Raw genomic sequence first — 21,451 nt, 5'->3', positions numbered from 1 at the left:
AGCCGTGACTAAGGATCTTGAGATGGGGAGATTATCTAGGTGGGTGCCATGTAATCACTATGGTCCCGATACAGGAAAGAGGGAGGCAGGAAACTGAAAGATGGTACAGCAGAAGCAGAGGTCAGAGCGAGGCAGGGGCCTCTAACTAAGGAAAACGAGTGTTCTCTAGAAGCTGGAGAGCGCATGGACGTTAAGCCACTAAAATTCTGGTTATGTGCTGCAACACTAATAGTAAACTAATACAGTACATTCGTTAATGCCTTTCTTATAGGGTTGTGTAAGGATTAAATGAAAACAGTTATGGGAAGACTCAGCACAGTGCCTGATATATAGAAAGAACAGAATAAATGCTGTTACCAGTCTACACAGCATCACCCGTAACCCCACTGAGTTCTTCCAGAGCTCCCTGCAAAATGTAAGGAAAAAAGACAAAGTATTTAAGACCAGAGAGAGGAAGCTAGAATTCATCAAGCTAGGTCGGCACTTTACACACTGAAATGCCCATAAGCCTGGGAGATGGGGCTCCCTAAACTCGGAGAGGTTAAGTAAACTGCCTACTATCATACAGCTAGTAAGGTATTAAATCCTGATTCAAATCCCAGTCTGTCTGAATTAAAAGCCCATGATTTTTCTAGCATTCCTTTAGACTTTATAATAATAATAATAATAATAATAATAATAATAAAAGGGGGCGCCTGGGTGGCTTAGTTGGTTAAGGGTCCGACTTCAGCTCAGGTCATGATTTCATGGTTCGTGGGTTCAAGCCCCACGTCAGGCTCTGTGCTGACAGCTCAGAGCCTGGAGGCTGCTTCAGATTCTGTCTCTCACTCTCTCCCTCTGCCCCTCCCCCGCTTCTGCCCCTCCTCTCTCTCTCAAAAGTAAACATTAAAAAAATGAAAAAACAAAGAAAAAAGTGATACTTCTATCTTGAAACACGTGTGTTAAGAGACATTTTGGGGTGCCTGGGTGGCTCAGGCGCCTGACTTCGACTCAGGTCATGATCTCGAAGTTTGTGAGTTCGAGCCCTGCGTAGGGCTCTGTGCTGACAGCTCAGAGCCTGGAGCCTGCCTCAGAATCTGTCTCCTCCTCTCTCTGCCCCTGCCCTGCTCATGCTCTGTCTCTCTCTGTCTCTCAAGGAGCTGGAAAAAGAACAGCAAATAAAACCCAAAACCAGCAGAAGACAGGAAATAATAAAGATTAGAGCAGAAATTAATGCTATCAAAATAAAAAAAAAACCAGTAGAACAGATCAATGAAACCAGAAGCTGGTTCTTTGAAAAAATTAACAAAATTGATAAAGCACTAGCCAGTTTGATCCCAAAGAAAAAGGAAAGGACCCAAATAAATAAAATCAAGAATGAAAGAGGAGAGATCACAACCAACACAACAGAAATAAAAACAATAATAACAGAATATTATGAGCAGTTATATGCCAATAAAATGGGTAATCTGGAAGAAATGGACAAATTCCTAGAAACATATACACTACCAAAACTGAAACAGGAAGAAATAGAAAATTTGAACAGACCCATAACCAGTAAGGAAATCGAATTAGTAATCAAAACTCTGCCAAAAAACAAGAGTCCAGGGCCAGACGGCTTTCCAGGGGGATTCTACCAAACGTTTAAGGAAGAGTTAACACCTATTCTCTTGAAGCTGTTCCAAAAAATAGAAATGGAAGGAAAACCTCCAAACTTTTTCTATGAGGCCAGCATTACCTTGATTCCAAAACCAGACAGAGACCCCACTAAAAAGGAGAACTATAGACCATTTTCCCTGATGAACATAGATGCAAAAATCCTCAACAAGATATTAGCCAACTGGATCCAACAATACATTAAAAAAATTATTCACCACCACCAAGCAGAATTTATACCTGGGATTAAGGGCTGATTCAATATCTGCAAAACAATTAATGTGATTCATCACATCGATAAAAGAAAGGACAAGAACCATATGATCCTCTCAATAGATGCAGAGAAAGCATTTGACAAAATACAGCATCCTTTCTTGATAAAAACCCTCAAGAAAGTAGGGATAGAAGGATCATACCTCGAGATCATAAAAGCCATATATGAATGACTCAATGCTAATATCATCCTCAATGGGGAAAAACTGAGAGCTTTCCCCCTAAGATCAGGAACAAGACAGGGATGTCCACTCTCACCACTGTTATTCAACATAGTATTGGAAGTCTTAGCCTCTTCAATCAGACAACACAAAGAAATAAAAGGCATCCAAATCAGCCAGGAGGATGTTAAACTATCACTCTTCACAGATGACATGATACTTTGGGAAAACCCCAAAGATTCCACCAAAAAACTACTAGAATTGATTCATGAATTCAGCAAATTTGCAGGATATAAAATCAATGCACAGAAATCGGTTGCATTCCTATACACCAACAATGAAGTAACAGAAAGAGAAATCAAGGAATCGATCCCATTTACAATTGCACCAAAAACCATAAAATACCTCGGAATAAATCTAACCAAAGAGGTGAAAAATCTATACACTGAAAACTATGGAAAGCTTATGAAAGAAATTGAAGAAGACACAAAAAAATTGGAAAAAGATTCCATGCTCCTGGATAGGAAAAACAAATATTGTTAAAATGTCGATACTACCCAAAGCAATCTACATATCCAATGCAATCCCTATCAAAGTAACACCAGCATTCTTCACAGAGCTAGAACAAATAATCCTAAAATGTGTATGGAACAAGAAAAGACCCCAAATAGCCAAAGCAATCTTGGAAAAGAAAACCAAAGCAGGAGGCATCACAATCCCAGACTTCAAGCTATACTACAAAGCTATAATCATCAAGACAGTATGGTACTGGCACAAGAACAGACACTCAGATCAATAGAACAGAATAGAGAACCCAGAAATGGACCCACAAACGTATGGCCAACTAATCTTTGACAAAGCAGGAAAGAATATCCAATGGAATAAAGACAGTCTCTTCAGCAAGTGGTGCTGAGAAAACTGGACAGCGACAGGCAGAAGAATGAACCTGGATCACTTTCTTACACCATACACAAAAATAAACTCAAAATGGGTGAAAGACCTCGATGTAAGACAGGAAGCCATCAAAATCCTTGAGGAGAAAGCAGGAAAAAACCTCTTTGATCTTGCCCGCAGCAACTTCTTAACGTGTCTCCGGAGGCAAGGGAAACAAAAGCAAAAATGAACTACTGGGGCCTCATCAAGATAAAAAGCTTCTGCACAGCAAAGGAAACAATCAGCAAAACTAAAAGGCAACCAACAGAATGTGAGAAGATATTTGCAAATGACATGTCAGATAAAGGGTTCGTATCCAAAATCTATAAAGAACTTATCAACCTCAACACCCAAAAAACAAATAATCCAGTGAAGAAATGGGCAAAAGACATGAATAGACACTTCTTCAAGGAAGACATCCAGATGGCCAACTGACACATGAAAAAATGCCCAACATCACTCATCATCAGGGAAATACAAATCAAAACCACAATGAGATACCACCTTACACCTGTCAGAATGGCTTACATTAACAACTCAGGCAACAACAGATGTTGGCGAGGATGTGGAGAAAGAGGATCTCTTTTGCATTGTTGGTGGGAATGCAAGCTGGTGCAGCCACTCTGGAAAACAGTATGGAGGTTCCTCAAAAAACTAAAAATAGAACTACCCTACGACCCAGCAATTGCACTACTAGGCATTTATCCACGGAATACAGGTGTGCTGTTTCGAAGGGACATGTTTATAGCAGCACTATCAACAATAGCCAAAGTATGGAAAGAGCCCAAATGTCCATCGAGGGATGGATGGATAAAGAAGATGTGGTATATATATATATATACACACACACACACACACACACACAATGGAGTATTACTCGGCAATCAAAAAGAATGAAATCTTGCCATTTGCAACTACGTGGATGGAACTGGAGGATATTATGCCAAGTGAAATTAGTCGGAGAAAGACAAAAATCATATGACTTCACTCATATGAGGACTTTAAGAGACAAAACAGACGAACATAAGGGAAGGGAAACAAAAATAACATAAAAACAGGGAGGGGGACAAAACAGAAGAGACTCATAAATATGGAGAACAAACTGAGGGTTCCTGGAGGGGTTGTGGGGGGGGGATGGGCTAAATGGGTAAGGGGCACTAAGGAATCTACTCCTGAAATCATTGTTTCACTATATGCTAACTAATTTGGATGTAAATTTTAAAAAATCAAAAATAAAATAAAAAAAGAAGACATCTTAATATACCTTCACTATCAAATAATTATCTACTACTCATTTTGTGTGGAATTCTGTCCCAAGTTCATAATACAATGCTATGGTGACTGTGACTTTGCCAGCTCTGCAGGGAAAACAAGAGTGGTAGTGGTCATAGTGATAATAATTCCTTATTATATTTGTAAAGCACTTTTAAAACTTAAAAAGTACTTTCAAAAATAGATGCTTTCAAGAGTCTCATGATTTCTAAAAGGCAAGTTTTACTATTTCCTTTTTGATGAGAACTCTAGGGATGACAGGCTGCTTTGCCCCAGGCACATGCCTAAATGACATACCCGAAATACATCTCCTGATTGAAAATTTCATGCCTTGTCCATTACCCTGGTCTCTGGGAGTGTCCTTCCCAACATGGTCTGAAAAGTGGCTTGCAAACCACTTCCAGCAGAGTGCCTCGGCTGTGGGCAGCTGGCACATGTGCATTAGGCAGTGAGTCCGGAAACAGTGTGCTGAGCTCTGGAGTTATTTTGAGGTCAAAAGCCAGATCTTATGCTGCACCTTAAGCTTCCACAGAGGGAACTGGAGATTACTTCGATGGGGTTTGGAGTCAAGTTTTGCTGAAGGTCATTGTATTGTGTAGCCTGCTTGAAACTGTATTCTGGGTAATAGCTGCAAATTCTTCACATAATTATGTTAGGCTCTTCTATTTTATTTTTAGTTGCAGTGGTGTAAAAAAAAATAACCAACATTTCCCTTTGACGTTTTCCTGTGCAAACGTAGTAGTCTCTCTTCTCTCTCCAAATTTGATAGCCTGTATTCATTTGTTTCCAGGAATTTTTCTTTATACAATATAAATTCATTCCCACAGACTTGAGATAATTACACTTTAGGCAGCCCTCTTCCTTTGTAATTATTTACCAGTTTCTTATCATTTTCTCAGGATGTACATAATTAGTCAAATAAATACACTTAATACTCCCCTCATTTTCATATAAGTTTACATGCTGTTTTAAATGTGCAAAAATTGTTCAGAGGACTCCTAATTTTGCATTCACTTATTTATGATTGTAAGTATTATTGTAGGATCCCACCGATGTTTCTCATATGTTTAATTCTCATTAAAAAATAATATTTAAATTTAAAATTCAGTGAAATTTGTGTTTGGTTTTATTTTGAAATATAGTCATATTTCCAATCTCCTCCTCCCTTCCTACTTATATGCCATGCATTCATTAATACAAACTGTCTGATTTCTCAGCAATATTATTTTTAGAAGTTTTGAATAGATTAAGGATTAAAATGGTAGAATAAGACAGATGACATTTTACTACACATACACCCATTGTGGCTCATCGCAATGATAATATACAGTGAAGCATTTTATAAACAAGCTACTGTACGTTATTCATTCTAAGACAGACATTTTTTCACACTTTACCATTATTGGAATTGAGACATGTCCTACAAACATGTGGTAAGAAAGCATAGTTTAATTAGCAGTGTTTTTTCCATTATTTATTTATTTATTATTATTTTAATTTGAGAGAGAGAGAGCGAGCTTGAACAGGGGAGAGGTGCAGAGGGAGAAACTTAAGCAGGCTCTAAGCTCAGCACACAGCCGGGCGCAGGGCTCAATCCCATGACCCTGGGATCACGACCTGAGCCAAAGTCAAGATTTGGACGCTCAACCAACCAACTGAGCCACTTAGGCGCCCCAGCAGTGTTTTTTTCTATTTCGACAGTCTGATGTAAAATAAGGCTGCATCTTCAATTTGGTAGCATCTTAGATTCAATTAAATACAATATATACCAAGGCTATTCTACATGCTTTATATATTTCCTTGCCTAATCCTCTAAGCAATCCCATGATATAGGCAAAATTATTCTCCACATTGGACAGGAGGATAGAGTAAGGAACCTGCCCCCATTGTGGCATGCTGATAACAACTAGTTCTCACAAGAGTTGGGGGAAACCTTTGATTTGTAGCATTTGCTAATTTCCATGGCATTAATATCCTCATATGGCCAACTTCAAGCTACCAACATGAAGTCACTGAACACAGGATTAGGAAGATGTACACAAAATTGGCTCTTGTGAGCAGGTGTGAGCTGGCCCAGGCACACCACTTACATTATATGTTCTTCCTGGGTAGCCTTTATCAAAACTATGGCTTTAATATCACTCATATACCAAATACTACAATATCCAATTCTGCATTGGTCATCTCCACTTGGAAGCCCTACCAGCTCCTCCAGTCTGATAGATAAATTGTACCTTCCTTACTATTGACAATCTCCTTGAGGATCATTACTGAATACAGGAGAAGGAATCTAAAAAAAAAATCTAGGATTTTGAGAATATGGTGGTTAAGCACTGTGAAGGGTGTGAGACTTTATCCTGCTTACACGCTAGCAAATTAGCCTGCCACAGTTTTGTGGGTATTGTTACAATATTCCTGGATCAGAGACCAAGGGCTTTATTATCCACAGAGAAACAGTAGCCATAGTACTGACATTTCTTTTTTTTTTCAGCAGGGGCAACAGTCTGAATCCCAACTCCCACCGGATGATATAGAGGCCTGCACGTACAGCAGGTGGCATTACAGGAGAAGAAACCTGAGTTTGGGGCACCCACATCTTACATGGGCAGTAACTTTGCCTGACTTTTGCCTTTGAGGGAAACACTATCTACAAGGCTGTAAGCAAATCTACCCTTTGCTTCAGAGGAAACACTCTACTCTCTCTGTCTTCCAAGAGTGCTCACTATACAGTCATCTTTGAAAGGACAGTCTGGAACAAGATGTGCAGAAACATGAGAGACCCGCGGAGAAGTTTCCGATGAGTATTGCACTCTGTCAGCCACCTACCGAGGTGAGGGCTGACTCCATTTAATCTGTCTCTCACAGCATTTAATTAAGGCTGCTATCCACAGCATTCCAATTGCAGCGGGTTGGGGCAAATCTGCACAATCATACCTCCAGGATCCTGGATACAACTAGCAAAACAAATTCCAAAAGCCATCAGAGTCTTACATAGCCATATGGCTTTCTCCTTTAGTTTCTGTATTGACTTTTCCACTTGGCCTTAGGTATTAACACAGGTACAGTATTACACGCCACACGGACTCTGCCTTGGTCTGTAAAGAAGACATCTAGGGTAACTTATCCATGACAGCCCTGGCCAGTGAACTGAAGATGACCTGAATACCTTCCAGGGTCAAGGTGGTGTCAGTGATCACTCCACTAGAGTCAGGGACAATTTTTTTTTTTTTTTTTAATTTTAATGCTGATCAATTTTTTTTTCTTTTTTAAAAAATATAATTTATTGTCAGATTGGCTTACATACAACACCCAGTGCTCATCCCAACAAGTGCCTTCCTTAATGCCCATCACCCATTACCCCCCCATCCACCCTCACACTGTTCTCTGTATTTAAGAGTCTCTTATGGTTTGCCTCCCGCCCTCTCTGTAATTATTTTTTCCCCTTCCCCTCCCCCATGGTCTTCTGTTAAGTTTCTCAAGATCCACATATGAGTGAAAACATATACCTGTCCTTTTCTGACTTATTTCACTCAGCATAATACCCTCCAGTTCTATCCATGTTGCTGCAAATGGCAGGATTTCATTCTTTCTCATTGCCAAGTAGTATTCCGTTGTATATATAAACCACAAGTTCTTTATCCATTCATCAGTTGATGGACATTTAGGCTCTTTCCATCATTTGGCTATTGTTGAGAGTGCTGCTATAAACATTGGGGTACAAGTGCCCCTATGCATCAATACTCCTGTATCCCTTGGGTAAATTCCTAGCAGTGCTATTGCTGGGTCATAGGGTAGATCTATTTTTAATTTTTTGAGGAACCTCCACACTGTTTTCCAGAGCAGCTGCACGAGTTTGCATTCCCACCAACAGTGCAAGAGAGTTCCCGTTTCTCTGCATCCTCGTCAGCATCTGTTGTTTCCTGAGTTGTTCATTTTAGCCACTCTGACGGGTGTGAGGTTATATCTCTGTGTGGTTGTGATTTGTATTTTCAGGAACAAGTTTTGAATCATCTTTTCTAATCTAATAGGATGACTTACACCATAGGGATCACATCAATAATAAGTCAGTTAACCCTCTGGAAATTTTCCTGAGATAACAAAGCCTCATTTTGGAGAGATCTCTACTGCTGCCTGAGGGCTACATGACTTACTTATGGTGTTTCCTTAAATAATTAAAGGTCTCTTATGTTTACCCCTAATGTGCAAAGCAGCAAGATTTTTGGAGAGAGGCAAGTGAATGCCCAGTTTCCATATAGGAAGCACAGTCCCAGGGGCATAGAGGGTGCCCCTGGAAAGAAAATGTTGTTTATAATTGTTGGGACCCCTAAATCTGGTTCTAGTCAGAGGGGCAACAGTGCAGCTGGTGTGGTCTCCCAGCTGTCTGGCATGTTTCAGAGCTCCCAGTTCAGTTTGAGTAATTGAGTCCAGGAATTCCTTTGGAGGGACTACCTAAGAGCAGTCAGCCCAACCTGTCCAGTTTGTTCATACAACCAGTCGAGTGGCATTTTTCTGCCCCGTTGAATGATGGAGTGATAGCTACAGAAGTGTGAGTGAAGAAGACATCCAGTGGTATGGACAGGATTTTTGTTTTTGTTTTTGCCTGGGCATTATAGACACCGAGGCCATCTTCTGCCATTCCCAATAGATTTCTTGACAGGATTAAAGGGAATAGTGCCCAAAGAGTGGCGAGAGCTGTCTGGGGGAGAATATGAGACTTAACAGTTAAATTTAAGACACTTGCAAGAGTTTGAGAGAGGTTTTGTGAACTCCAGTACAGTTCTGAAACAAAAAGATCATTAATGTCCTTTCTTTCCCATGGCCCTTGGATCTTAAGATGTTCCCTCTACTGCCAAAAAATCAATGTGCTCCATTCTATTAGCTACAAATATGCCTTTATCCAATCATCCTCTACTTATATTTCTTTGTTTTTTAATGTTTTTATTTATTTTTTAGAAGGAGATACAGTACGAGTGGGGAAGGGGCAGAGAGAGGGACACACAGAATCTGAAGCAGGCTCTGAATCTGAGTTATCAGCACAGAGCCTGAGGTGGGGCTGGAACCCACGGACTGTGAGATAATGACCTGAGCTGAAGTCGGACACTTAACCAACTGAGCCACCCAAGTGCCCCTACTTGTATTTAGACCTTTAATCCAGAAGGGGCAGATGCAAGAAGGACAAGAGTATTTTGTTTTTTAGAACAGTTTAGCAATTTAGCAAAATTGAGAAGAAGGTACAGAGAATTCCGTATTTCTCCTACCCTCACATATGCATAACCTCTCTCATTACAAGTAAATTTTTCAAAATTTACAGGGACCCATTATGACCCTACTTTGGCCCACATGTCTAATGTTGGGGGACATGATGAGCAGTGTACTCAAACAAGTGGTCATTAGCCTTACGATCTAAGCCATATCAATCTAAAGGGGTAGCTGCCACTTTTTGTGTGTGTAAAGATACTACTAAGTCCAAGCTGGTTGTATTCTTGAATACACCATTTGCATTTCATCAGTGAGGCTTATTGGGCCCCTTCCTACACTGTTAGTCATTGAGTCCATGTTGACCCTGCTCAAAATGAGAAGATCAGGCAAACAGTTCCAAGCCTCTATAGGTCAGGCATTCAGTTTCTTTAGGAGCCAAATTATTGGTTCTTAGTTGCTTAAAGTCAGAGGGGCAACAGTTCCAAGACCAAAGGGGTGTCTCCACGTAGAGGCTGCCTCCCTTATCAAAGGCTCCAGTTGGTGACATCATCAAAGAGACTTATGCCAGAAAGTTGTTATTAGGGTTGTGGGCTCCAAAGAAACTAGTATGTCTGGCTTCTCTCCACCATGATAATCTCCTCTGAACTTTATGATCGTTCATAGTACAAGCACGTGACATATCCATACTGATTACACATCATCCCTGGAAAACACAACAGTACATTGAGTAGCCCATAGGGTTCTACCCAGAAGATCACATTAGCTTCTTTTCCCTACCTTGAACAATGCCCAAGGCTCATTAGCTTCATCAAGACCCAATTATACCTGAATTCTACTTTTCTCCTCTTATTTCCAGTCATATGAACCAGTAATTACCTTTTTTATGTAAACTTCCTTCAATTGGGTTTCTATCACTTGTAATTAAAAGAGTACTGATGAATACAGTAGAAATTTGTAAGATATGCTAAGAAGTATGGTTTAAATCTTGAAAGCCATGTGTAGATTTTAGTGAAAGATTTTAGTCACATGATTGATACACTCAGCATATTTGGCTTTCTCTGGTTAGTACTGCTTTAGAAACAGGGACAAAAAATAGGGAAGCTGGCAGTCATTGACCAAGTCCTGACTGTTCTTGTGCTGTTTGCTGCAGAGATTTGTGATTTGCAATGATTTGGCTTCTTGAACTGGTTGTGGTTCAGAGTTCTGTTGTCATATGTAATCCGACCATTGTCCATTTCTATACTCAGTCTCTCAGGCCTGTCTTGTGGTCATTCTCTCACTTTTGAGAAGTTAACCAACTCAGGATATGCTTGAGATCCAGATCTTTACCCAATCTCCAAGAGAGAATTGCCCAGTTGTCTCCATAGCCAAGTGTATTGAGAGATCATCTGGCAAGAGAGTGATTGAGAAGATGCATTTAAAACAGGAGAAAATAAGGTGGACTAATATCACAACTACTCTGACAACAACAAGAACAATTACTGTTGCCTGTAAGATACTTCAACACCAATAACTCCAATTGCCCACCCCAGGACAAGAGAACAAATCCCATAGGCCTTGAGGATCAACCTTAGAAAGTCAAGTAGCTTTTTTTCCTACAAAGGATGCTTAGTCTTTTTATTTTACCTGCTTTATTGGCCCAAGTGCAGCAAGCAGTATTAGTGATAATACAAATGGCCCCATATCTAGACAACAGGAAATCTAGAGTCATGCTATTGTCTCTCTCTACTTGTGTCAAAGAGTTGTGACTGATCCGTATCCATCAAGGGCAGAGGTGGTGTTATTAATAATTTTTGCCAGAATTGGTGATATGTTTCTTACAGTCTTTTTTATTTGTACAATTCCCATCATTGGAAACATTGCTCTGATTGTTCACAGAAGCAATGAGTCTCCAGTAAATTAAGGGTAAGCCTTTGTTGTCCACTAGTCTTGTTTAAAAGTCAAAATCATTCTTTTTCCTTTTACTTTGAAAGTGATCAAATATTTTTCATCTCTGGGAATTATAGGATCTTTGTCATCAGTGTTCTGTATTTAATAAGTATGTGCTGTGTTCTGGGCCCTCAGTGAGCCCTTCAAATCTGAAAATTATGTCATTCCACTTGGAGAAATTTCTTGAATTATTTCCTGGTGATTTCCTTCTGTTTCCTCCTTCTCTTTCTTGAGCTTTTTTTTTTTTTTTTTTTTTTTTTTTTTGATATTGGATTGCTGGGATTAGACTTCTAATTTCCTTATATTTTCTCCTCTGTTTTCCAGCTGTTTGTTTTTTGTTCTGCTTTCTAGGAAATTCGCTTCACTTTATATTCCATGGAGTGACTTAACATAAATGTATCATTTTACAGTTATAAGGATCAGAAGTCTAATGTGAGTCTTACCGAACTAAAGTCAAGATATCTGGAGGGCTATGTTCCTTTCTGGGGGATCTTGGGAGGAATTTTTCTTTGCCTATTCAGGTTGTTGGCAGAGTTCAGTTTCATGTGATTGTAGAATTGCATTTTGTAGTTGGTCTGTGAATGTAGGTCTGCATTTTCTTGATGGCTCTCAGTTAAGGGCTTTTCTAGCTTCTAGATGCTACCCACATTTCTTGGTTCATGACTCCTTTCCTCCATCTTCAAAGCCAGCAACAGTGAATGGAGTCCTTCTCATACTTCTAATCTCTCCTGCCTCTTCTTCTATCATGGCATCTCTCAGTCTCCTGTTGGAAAAGTTTCCAGCTTTTAAGAGCTCATGTAACTAGATTGGGCCCACCTAACAATACAGGATAATCTCCCCATCTTAAAACCTCTAACCTTAGTCACATCTGTTAAGTCCCTTTTGTTTATGTTTAGGATTTAGACATCTTTGGGAACCCTTATTCTGCCTACCACAGGAATTATAATGTCCACTATTATATATTTAATTTCTAAGAACTCTTTGTTCTTGGAACATTCCTTTGTATAGCAAATTTTTGTTTCATGTTTGGGATGTCTTTACTTCTCTCTCTGAATGTAATAATGATAGTTTTATTTTTTTTATTTATTTATTTAAAAAAAAATTTTTTTTTTTAACGTTTATTTATTTTTGAGACAGAGAGAGACAGAGCATGAACAGGTGAGGAGCAGAGAGAGAGGGAGACACAGAATCTGAAACAGGCTCCAGGCTCTGAGCTGTCAGCACAGAGCCCGACGTGGGGCTCGAACTCACGGACCGTGAGATTATGACCTGAGCCGAAGTCGGACGCTTAACCAACCAAGCCACCCAGGAGCCCCAATAATGATAGTTTTAAAAAATGTCTTCTCCCTGTATAGTTTGTTTTTTGTAAGTTGCCTCTTTGTTATGTTTATTTTGGTCCTTGTCTTCCATTAGGAAACTATCTGTTGGTTTGTGGCTGCCTACAATGGGCAATAAACAGCTGATTGTTTTTTCTGGGTTCCTGGACAAGACTTGTAGGGCCTGGGTTTGAGGGTAAGGTGATCTGGCTTACTCAATATCAATATTTTGGGTTTTTTTTTTGTTTTGTTTTTTTCTTGGGGTGGTCAAATTCTTGAGAGATGGATCTTTCAATCCCCTGCTTTCCAGGTATTTGGGTATTCCTACTTTTATAGGCCTGGCTGTCCACATTCTGGGAACCAAGGAAGGGGAATGTGGGAAATCTTAGCATTCATGATGTGAACAGCTAATGAATTTCTCTGCTTACAACAGTAAATCACCTTCATGTGCATTTACTGTTCTGTACCAAGGGATTGTCCAGTTTTCTTTCCCAAAGAAATCACCTCAGGGGCGCCTGGGTGGCTCAGCCGGTTGAGTGACCGACTTTGGCTCAGGTCATGATCTCACAATTTGTGGGTTTGAGCCCCGCGTCAGGCTCTGTGCAGACAGCTCAGAGCCTGGAGACTGCTTCTGATTCTGTGTCTCCCTCTCTCTTTGACCCCCCCCCCCCCACTCATGCTCTGTCTCAGAAATAAATATACATTAAAAAAAATTAAAAAAAAAAAAAAGAAATCATCTCAGTCTTCTGTGCAGATCTGGGGAAGGAATTGAAACAAATTCCTTCTTAGGTAGACTTTCAACCAATCTTCCCGTTTGGAACCTCGCTTTCTGTATCCACAGATACCTGGTGCCCAGTGCTGAGGGTTTGGAAATTCTGTAGTAGAATTGGGTTCTTCTTGGCTTTCCCCACTACTAGCTTAGCAACCAGCTTCCTCAGATGTGCGAGGTCAATTATCATTAGGTAGCCTCTCGAATTCTCTTCGTCCTTGTGGACTTATCCTTTTATTGTAATTTTAGTAGCACTGGGAGGGGATAAGAATAGATGAATGTTCATTCAGACCATTGACTTGTGTATATTAAAAGGGTGAACTTTATGGTAGGAGAATTATATCTCAAAAAAATAAATTTCTAAAATGAATGAATGTGTGCAATGTGCCATATTTATCCCAACACAAGCCTCCTAATTTTGGAGATTTGAATAGTGAGCCTGGTGATGGTTTTAAGTGATTACTTTTAAGTGAGAGTTCAGCTAAATCTGCTTAGGTGTTCTGAGTTGTGTCTGGCCTTGCACAGTTGTGTTTTGGTGACAGTGACACAGACTTCGATTCCTCAGCCCTGACCTTGGGCACTTGCCATTCTAGCCTCTACCATTTCTAGAAGAGGAACACTGGTGCCCTGGAAAACTAACCATCCTTGCAGGGATGAAATGGCCTGCAAGTCATTGAGTCAAATGCCAGTTAAAAACATGTATAAATGTTGTTAATCACTTTGTTATTGACTCTACATATAATTAATGCAATTTATACCATACAGTCGTCTAAAGAATAGATGAAAATATTTGCAAATACTGATGGTGGAGAGTCCAGGAGGAAAACGATAGTGGCTCCCATCCCCACCCAGCTCATATGATGTAATTTGATAAACACACAGAATTCAAAATGGCTTGAAAAAAATACAAGGAAGATTAAGTGGTCTACGACTTTTCTTAATATAGCCCAAATCAATAATGTGAGATCACTTCCTGTTAACATTCAGGGATTTACATGTCTGTCTTCCATTAGTGTGAAGTACTCTTTCCTGCCAGTACCCATTTTTACACATTTGAAGACTTATTTCATACTCGCAGTCAGTCTTTTACATAGCTGAGACAATACAAGTTGGTCATAATATTTTCTTAAGTGATTAAATATTAAACACCAGACATTACATCAATATTTCTCCAAAACTTGTTTTTGATTTCTTGGGCTTCCTAACCCTCACCTTATGTATCTAGTTTGCCTGCACAGTTTAAGCAGTAAGCGTATTGTCTTTCTGCTGGAATATGATCACTTTTTCAAAGTTGTGGTATCATATGCCTTCAGTTATTTGACCAATCAGGGAGCCAGAACTGCCCTTAGAAACATTTTGGATTGAGAGAGTTAGCAAATAAAAGGAGACCCCATTAAGGATTTCAGCTAAATAACACTCTCTCCCTTCTCTCTCTCTCTCTACATATATATATATGTATATATATGTACATATATACATATACGTGTATATATATATATACACGTATATGTATATATACATGTATATATACATGTGTATATATATATATATATATATATATATTTTTTTTTTTTTTTTTAGTACAAGCATGTTGTTAAGTATTGCAGGGGATATACTTATACTAGAAATGATCTGTTGTTTACCTGAAATTCAAATTGAACTGGGTGTCCCATATCTTATCTGGCAACCCTAGACACAAGCTACTGGGGAGTCTCCTTACTGGGCCCTTTTAGAGACTGCTCACCTGTGCCTCACCTGAGGGTGAGGAGTCCTTGGAGCCAAGTGGACATACCCATCCATTCCTGTCTTCCCTTTATATAGACCATACACTGGGTACCTGCAGCTGCAACATCTCCCACCTGAACCTATGTGTTCAGGGTCTTTGACCTTTTCCCCAAGAGGGTCCTTTTGAGTGCAACCCTGGTCCAGAAGTATGACCATGGGGTAGCTGATGGGAAAGGGTAGATAGAGAAGGGATATATACCCAGGATACTCCTACAGAGAAGCTTGGATCTAGGACAGAGCCCTAGGTGAAAAGACTGAGTCAGAAGAGAAAGCCAGGGCCTCCATTTGTACCCTTGCCCCAGGCCCCACAAATGTGAAGAGTGGGCCTGCAGAGAGCATCAGACCATACACGTATTTTGTGTGCTTTCTGCTCTCTGATGGGGGAATGGGTACAATGAGGGCAGAGTATAGAAGTTTCCACTTGTAATATAGAGCTTCTATTTCTAACCTTTCCAATATTTTTATTTACTTCAATTCATTTGCTTTTGGGGAAACTATAAATTTCACCAATGGATAGGTATTTGAAAAAAATTTTTTAATATTTATTTTTTTGTTAATGTTTATTTTGTTTGTTTTTAATGTTATTTTTGAGAGAGAGAAAGAGTGAGAGAGAGCAAGCACAGGGGAGGGGCAGAGAGAGAGGGAGACACAGAATCTGGAAACAGGCTCCAGGCTCTGAGCTGTGAGCACAGAGCACAATGCAGGGCTCGAGTTTACAGACCACGAGATGATGACCTGAGCCCAAGTCGTACACTTAACCGACTGAGCCACCCAGGCGCCCCTTGAAATGAAACTTAAAAAAAAAAAAATCCATGTCACCATTAACAACAACAACACAACAAAGGAAATCTAGTGTTTCTCTCCTGTACTGAGTGAGCCTTTTAAGGGATGATTCAGCTAAATGCACCCAGGTGCTCTGTTTATGTGCTAGCTACTCTCCAGAGATTCCTCAGAGTGCTAAAACATAAGTTCTGTTTATATCAGAAGTAACAGTGTGAGTTGTAAGTGCAGATTCTGTTTGTCAGGAAAAAAAAATTAAGTAGAAAGAAAACACAAGAGAAAAGCAGGCTTCTGTGGAAATATCACGTATGAGGTGGTTTATGGTATGAACAGTGCTTATTTAACCTCATAGAGAAAAGGAAGTTAATATTTGCGTAAGGCTGAGGATTACATGAACCTAACTACATCGGTACAGGGCAGACAGGCGGTTTTTAAATGGCATGTTGTATCACTTAGGGTTTCTTTTGGCTCCATGTAGCGGGAACCCAACTATAGTGGCTTAAAAAAGTCAGGTGTTTATTTTATTCCTGTAAGAAGCTCCACAATGCCACTGAAGACCCAGGTTCTTTCTGTCTTTCTATTCTGCCATCATTGGCTTGTGGCTTTCTTCCTCATGCTTGCAAGATGGCTGCTGCCCTTCTCACAGGAAGAGGGAGAGTAAAGAGCAAAATAATGTTGCCAAGTCTGTCCTCTTTTAAAATGATTTCTTGGGGAGCCTGGGTGGTTCAGTGGGTTGAGCCTCCAACTCCCAATTTCTGCTCAGGTCACGATCCCAGCTTATGGGATCGACCCCCACCTAGGGCTCCGTGCTGAGAGTGGAGTCTGCTTGGGATTCTCTCACTCTCTCTGCCCCTCCCCTGCTTGCAGTCTCTCTCTCTAAAATAATAATTAAAAAAATTCTCGAAGATTCCAGTTAGCAAGTTTTGCACATATCTCATTGGTCGTTAATGTGTCAGAGAGCCCTGCCCAGCCCAAGGGAGCCTGAAGTGGCCAGTGTTTCAGCTGGACACATGCTATCCCAAATAATATTTGGGTTCTTTTAGGAAGGAAAATAGGAAAACTGGATATTGGGTTGGCTGTTACCCATCTCTGTCCCAGATGTGAACAAGCATATAAATTCTTCAAAAAAAAAAGAAGGCATTTATTTTTCTTCCAACATATAGTTAAAGTCATCACCATATAGCAAGTTAAATAGATAAAAATTGAGTAAATAGTATTTTCAACCAACACTATTTTCAAGTGCTATTTATTTGTCCACAAGTTAGTCTATAGGTTGAGAGATTATCTCTCCAAATGTTTATCTCTCTACAATAGATGTAAATAGCAGGCAGTGAACAATTCTTTACCACATTAAAGAACCTTTTTCCAATGCCAAAATTTACCTTGCTGTTAAATTTTAAAAATCATGTAAAAATTATTTTAGGTTTATTTAGAGAGAGAGAGAGAGAGAGGGAGAGTACACTCAAGGAAGAGGCAGAGAGAGAGAAAGAGAGAGGGAGAGAGAGAATCCCAAGCAGGCTCTATGCTGCCATCAGCACAGAGGCAGACTTGGGGCTAGATCTCACCAATCATGAGATCATGACCTGAGCCAAAATCAAGAGTCTGATGTTTAATGGACCGAGCCACTCAGGAGCCCAAAAGTCATTAAAAAAAAAAAAAAAAAGGCCTAGCATTGTACCTCTTTGTGACAAACACTAGATTGTTAGTATATACAGTATACCTTGTTTTAAATGTTAAACCTGAAAGCTAAACTTAACATGTTTATTAAATGCATGGTATAATTCAAAGAATGAAAAGATGACCAAAATGATCTTTGACCTTCTCTAGCGTGTAAACCACCAGGTTCTACCTTAGTGGGGCTGTGAAACACACAAAGCTATGGCTGTAGCAGGCTGGCTTGAGGGACGAATGCCGGGGCGAGTGCTACCAGAGAGAAGGCCAAGTGCAGCAGGAGGAGGAGAGAGCAAAGAGAAGTCTCACCTGCTCGGGTACACAGAATGAACTTCATGGAGAAGATGCTGGGGATGCAGGAGCTACGCTTCACGTACAGCGCGATGGTGCAGAGATAGAAAACGTGGAGCTGCTTCAAGTACCTACGGGTAATTTTTAAGCATATTAACAAAAGCCTAGTGCATGTGAAGTACTATATAACGCCGAGACAGGACGGGCAAGCTAGAGTCTCCGGGTATAAAACACAAGGGGAAAGCTGCCTCTCTCACAGACCTAGATGGTCTGTGAAAATGAGGTATCACCTTACAAGGATATATTCAAAATGACTTCATGGAAAATGAGTAAATGCAAAAACACTTTGAAAATAGAGTGCTGATCGGTGCTCAATGGGTTGAGCGACTGACTCTTGGTTTGGCTCAGGTCATGATCTACAGTTTGTGAGTTCGAGCCCACATTGGGCTCTGTGCTGACACTGCAGAGCCTGCTTGGGGTTCTCTCTTCCTCTTTCCCACTCAGGCCCTTTGTCTCTCTCTAAATAAATAAACTTAAAAAAAAAAAAGAGTGCTGATAATTAAAAGTATTGTTACAGTAATAATAAAAGTATTATTTTCAAACGCTTTAAACTGTGTTGATCAGTGAATATGAAACCTCAAAATACATTTTCAAAAGATCCCCTTTGATGATTCTGCCCTTTGGTTAATTTAATTCATTTCAGAATGTTGGCTTTAATTCTGCACTCAAAACAGTCCTTATTACGTGAAAACCTTCCTAATCTGTTACCGAAAAACACTGTCTGTGAAAAGACAGGACTACACAATGTTTCGAGAGATTCTTTGTAATTTACCCCCCTTTGCCTGTTTTGGACCTAGTTATTGAAGATGTCACAGGATATTGTTTTGACAAGAGGAGCCTATGAAGACTCAGAGGGAAAAGGAGCCATTGGCATTTCTGATAACCTTCCAGTGTCTCCACTCAGTAGTACACAAGAGCAGGTGCTCGGGAAGGCAGAGAAAGGGCATCTTCAATGCCTGGGGAAACTTTTGATATTATAAATAACTTGAGGGTGGGACGCCAATGCCAGCCGGGTTCGCGAGCGGTCTCCACGCAGCCTCCATGGTGGATTCCGCCTCCGCGCCACCCCGCTCTTCCCCCTGGCAGCCGAGTTCCTACCCGAGCGAACCGGCCGGCCCAGCCCTCCTCGCCCCGGCGCCGCCCGCCACGCCGACGTGGCCGAGCGCACAGGTCGGCCGGGTCAGGTGGTTGGGTGACGCCCCGGGAAAGCGCTCCCCGCCGAGGGCGGGCGGCGCCGCCGCGCCGACGCCTCCGGGGGAGGGGACTTCGCGGGAGTCGCGGCGGAGGCGAGGAGGAGCGCGGCGCGGTGCGGCGCGGCGGGCGGGCGTGCGTGCGATCCGAGCGCGACGGGCTGCAGTCGGCGGAGGCGCAGAGGACTCTAGGCGGTGGGCGGGAGACATGGACCGTGGCGAGCAAGGTGAGGGCGCGGGCACCGCCGGCGCGGCGTCTCCCGGGCAGGCGCGGGGTCGGGCGCGGCGCTGGGCTGCGCGCGGCCCGGCGCCGGAGCAGGTGCACAGTGTCCCCGGCCGGCGCCGGAGCGGGAGCCGAGCCTTCTTCAAGTTGCATCTCCCTGATCGGGGTCTGACATCCTGGTGTGGCCGAGCCGCAGGGAGCGGCTCCGGCGGGCGGAGCGGGCTGTTGGGGTCGCGCGCGCACGGGCGCGCGCGGCTGTGTGTGTGTGTGTGTGTGTGTGTGTGTGAGCGAGAGAGACAGAGACAGAGACAGAGAGACAGACAGAGAGAGACAGAGACAGAGAGACAGACAGAGAGAGACAGAGACAGAGAGACAGAGAAGGAGGTGGGGAGAGAGGGAAAGAAGGTTCTGGGTGGAGGCGAAGTGGCTGGCACCAGGCTCACGGAGCCAGGGCTGCCGACGGTGATGCGCTTTGGGTAGAAGGCAGCGCGAAGGGAGTACTGTACAGCTAGATCTTGTTTGTAACTGGTGGAAACTGAGGATCCAACGACAGCGGGTGGTTTCGCTGCTCAGGATGGGAACATGACTCCTCCCCCCATCCCGACTCCCCCAGCGTTGAGACTTTCTGCCGTCTTGTAGTTTACGTGGTTAGGATTTTTGGTGGCGTTTGATCCTATGGCGATGGTTTTGGACGTAGATACGTCACATGCGAGGTGTCCCCAAATTGTGGTGTGTTGTTTATGGGGTTATTGGCGCGGCGCGGGGGGAAGGGAGCTTTCCGTAGTAAAGGTCTTCTTTTACTCATCAAGATAAGACCCTATAGTCTTGTTACTATCGCTTTGGATGCACTTGTTTCTGAAAACTATCTCAAGTGAAATTGTCTCCAGTGGAATCATTGTTTAAGCGAGATGTAAATAGGGAGGCATGGTTTTAAGATTTAAATACTAAATGTTTATATATCGCTTCATCTTTGTGATAATAACCCAGTAACTGTAATACAGATGCGTGGCTCACTTTTTAAAAGATACATAAGTGCTAACCCAAAAAAGGTAACAATGTTAACGTAAATTTTAGGAAGTAGGGATAGGAATTACTCACATTTTGAGTTCAGACACAATAGTTTTCGTTTTTTTCTTTTTTGTTTATTACTCTTTGTATTTATCTTTATGCATACTTTTTATGCAAATAAAACCGTATTCCATATATACTGTTTTGTATTTTACTTTTGATAAGTTGTAGGACTCTTTGGAACCTTCCAACCTTTCCTTTCTCCACACTCGTCAAATTGATCTCACACTTAGCATATGAGTGCTTATACTATAAAGTTATGTGCAACATGTAATAGATATGTATGTATAATGTACAATACATAATATATATTAAATACGTATATATCTCTATGCACACATGTTGTCTGGATTTTAAGCTTATTGAGGTTAGAAGCATGTACTTCATTCATCTTTATCCATGGTTGGGTAACATTGGTGTTTGAACATGATAGGTATTTAAATGTTTGAGTCAGAAAGCTGGTCTCAGGTCTTAAATGTATTGTTAGGAGAAGGCCAGGAGCCACCATGTAAGTCAGCATTATTCTGTCTTTTAAAGAGGACGTTGGGGGTGTCAAACATATGAACATGCATATTTGTGTATGCCTTACATTGTCATATTTAACATAATGGTGTTTTTAGAAGAGCTGTGTTTGGTACTCGTCAAACTAGATTAAGTAGCTGTATTTGACTTAGGTGAATGGAGTGACTAATTTTACTAGATTTGGTATTTTAGTTTGGCTGGTGAGAATCACAGTCATTAGTACCTTTGTACTGATGCACTTAGTGTGGTTTTTGTGGGACCAGTTTTGTGTGTGTATGTCTAAGACCTATTTTGTAAATTCTTTGGCTTATAAGAGGAGTTTTTCTGTTTCTAACTTTAAGATGTTTTCTTCGGTGGGTCATGTTAGTTCTTGT

General features: G+C 41.2%; 1 protein-coding gene and 1 long non-coding RNA gene across 2 annotated transcripts in view; both read left to right on the top strand.

Moving 5' to 3' along the window:
• LOC132664225 (uncharacterized) overlaps window positions 1-18,035 on the top strand; it is a 239,695-nt gene extending 221,660 nt beyond the window's left edge. Inside the window, exons 8-9 of the long non-coding RNA XR_013553356.2 lie at window positions 6,766-7,104; window positions 17,880-18,035. This is a non-coding gene — a long non-coding RNA (uncharacterized LOC132664225). The remainder of the gene's footprint in view (window positions 1-6,765; window positions 7,105-17,879) is intronic.
• Window positions 18,036-19,323: 1,288 nt separating this feature from the next.
• TPD52 (tumor protein D52) overlaps window positions 19,324-21,451 on the top strand; it is a 109,916-nt gene continuing 107,788 nt past the window's right edge. Inside the window, exon 1 of the mRNA XM_060610776.3 lies at window positions 19,324-19,491. Within this exon, the coding sequence (XP_060466759.2) occupies window positions 19,473-19,491 (19 nt within the window). The 5' untranslated portion in view covers window positions 19,324-19,472. The remainder of the gene's footprint in view (window positions 19,492-21,451) is intronic.

The sequence above is a fragment of the Panthera onca genome, chromosome F2, assembly GCF_046562875.1.
Source record: "Panthera onca isolate mPanOnc1 chromosome F2, mPanOnc1 haplotype 2, whole genome shotgun sequence".
Classification (NCBI taxonomy): Eukaryota; Metazoa; Chordata; class Mammalia; order Carnivora; family Felidae; genus Panthera; species Panthera onca.
Note: the sequence above shows the minus strand (reverse complement) of the source record. Positions and strands in the feature narration are given on the sequence as shown.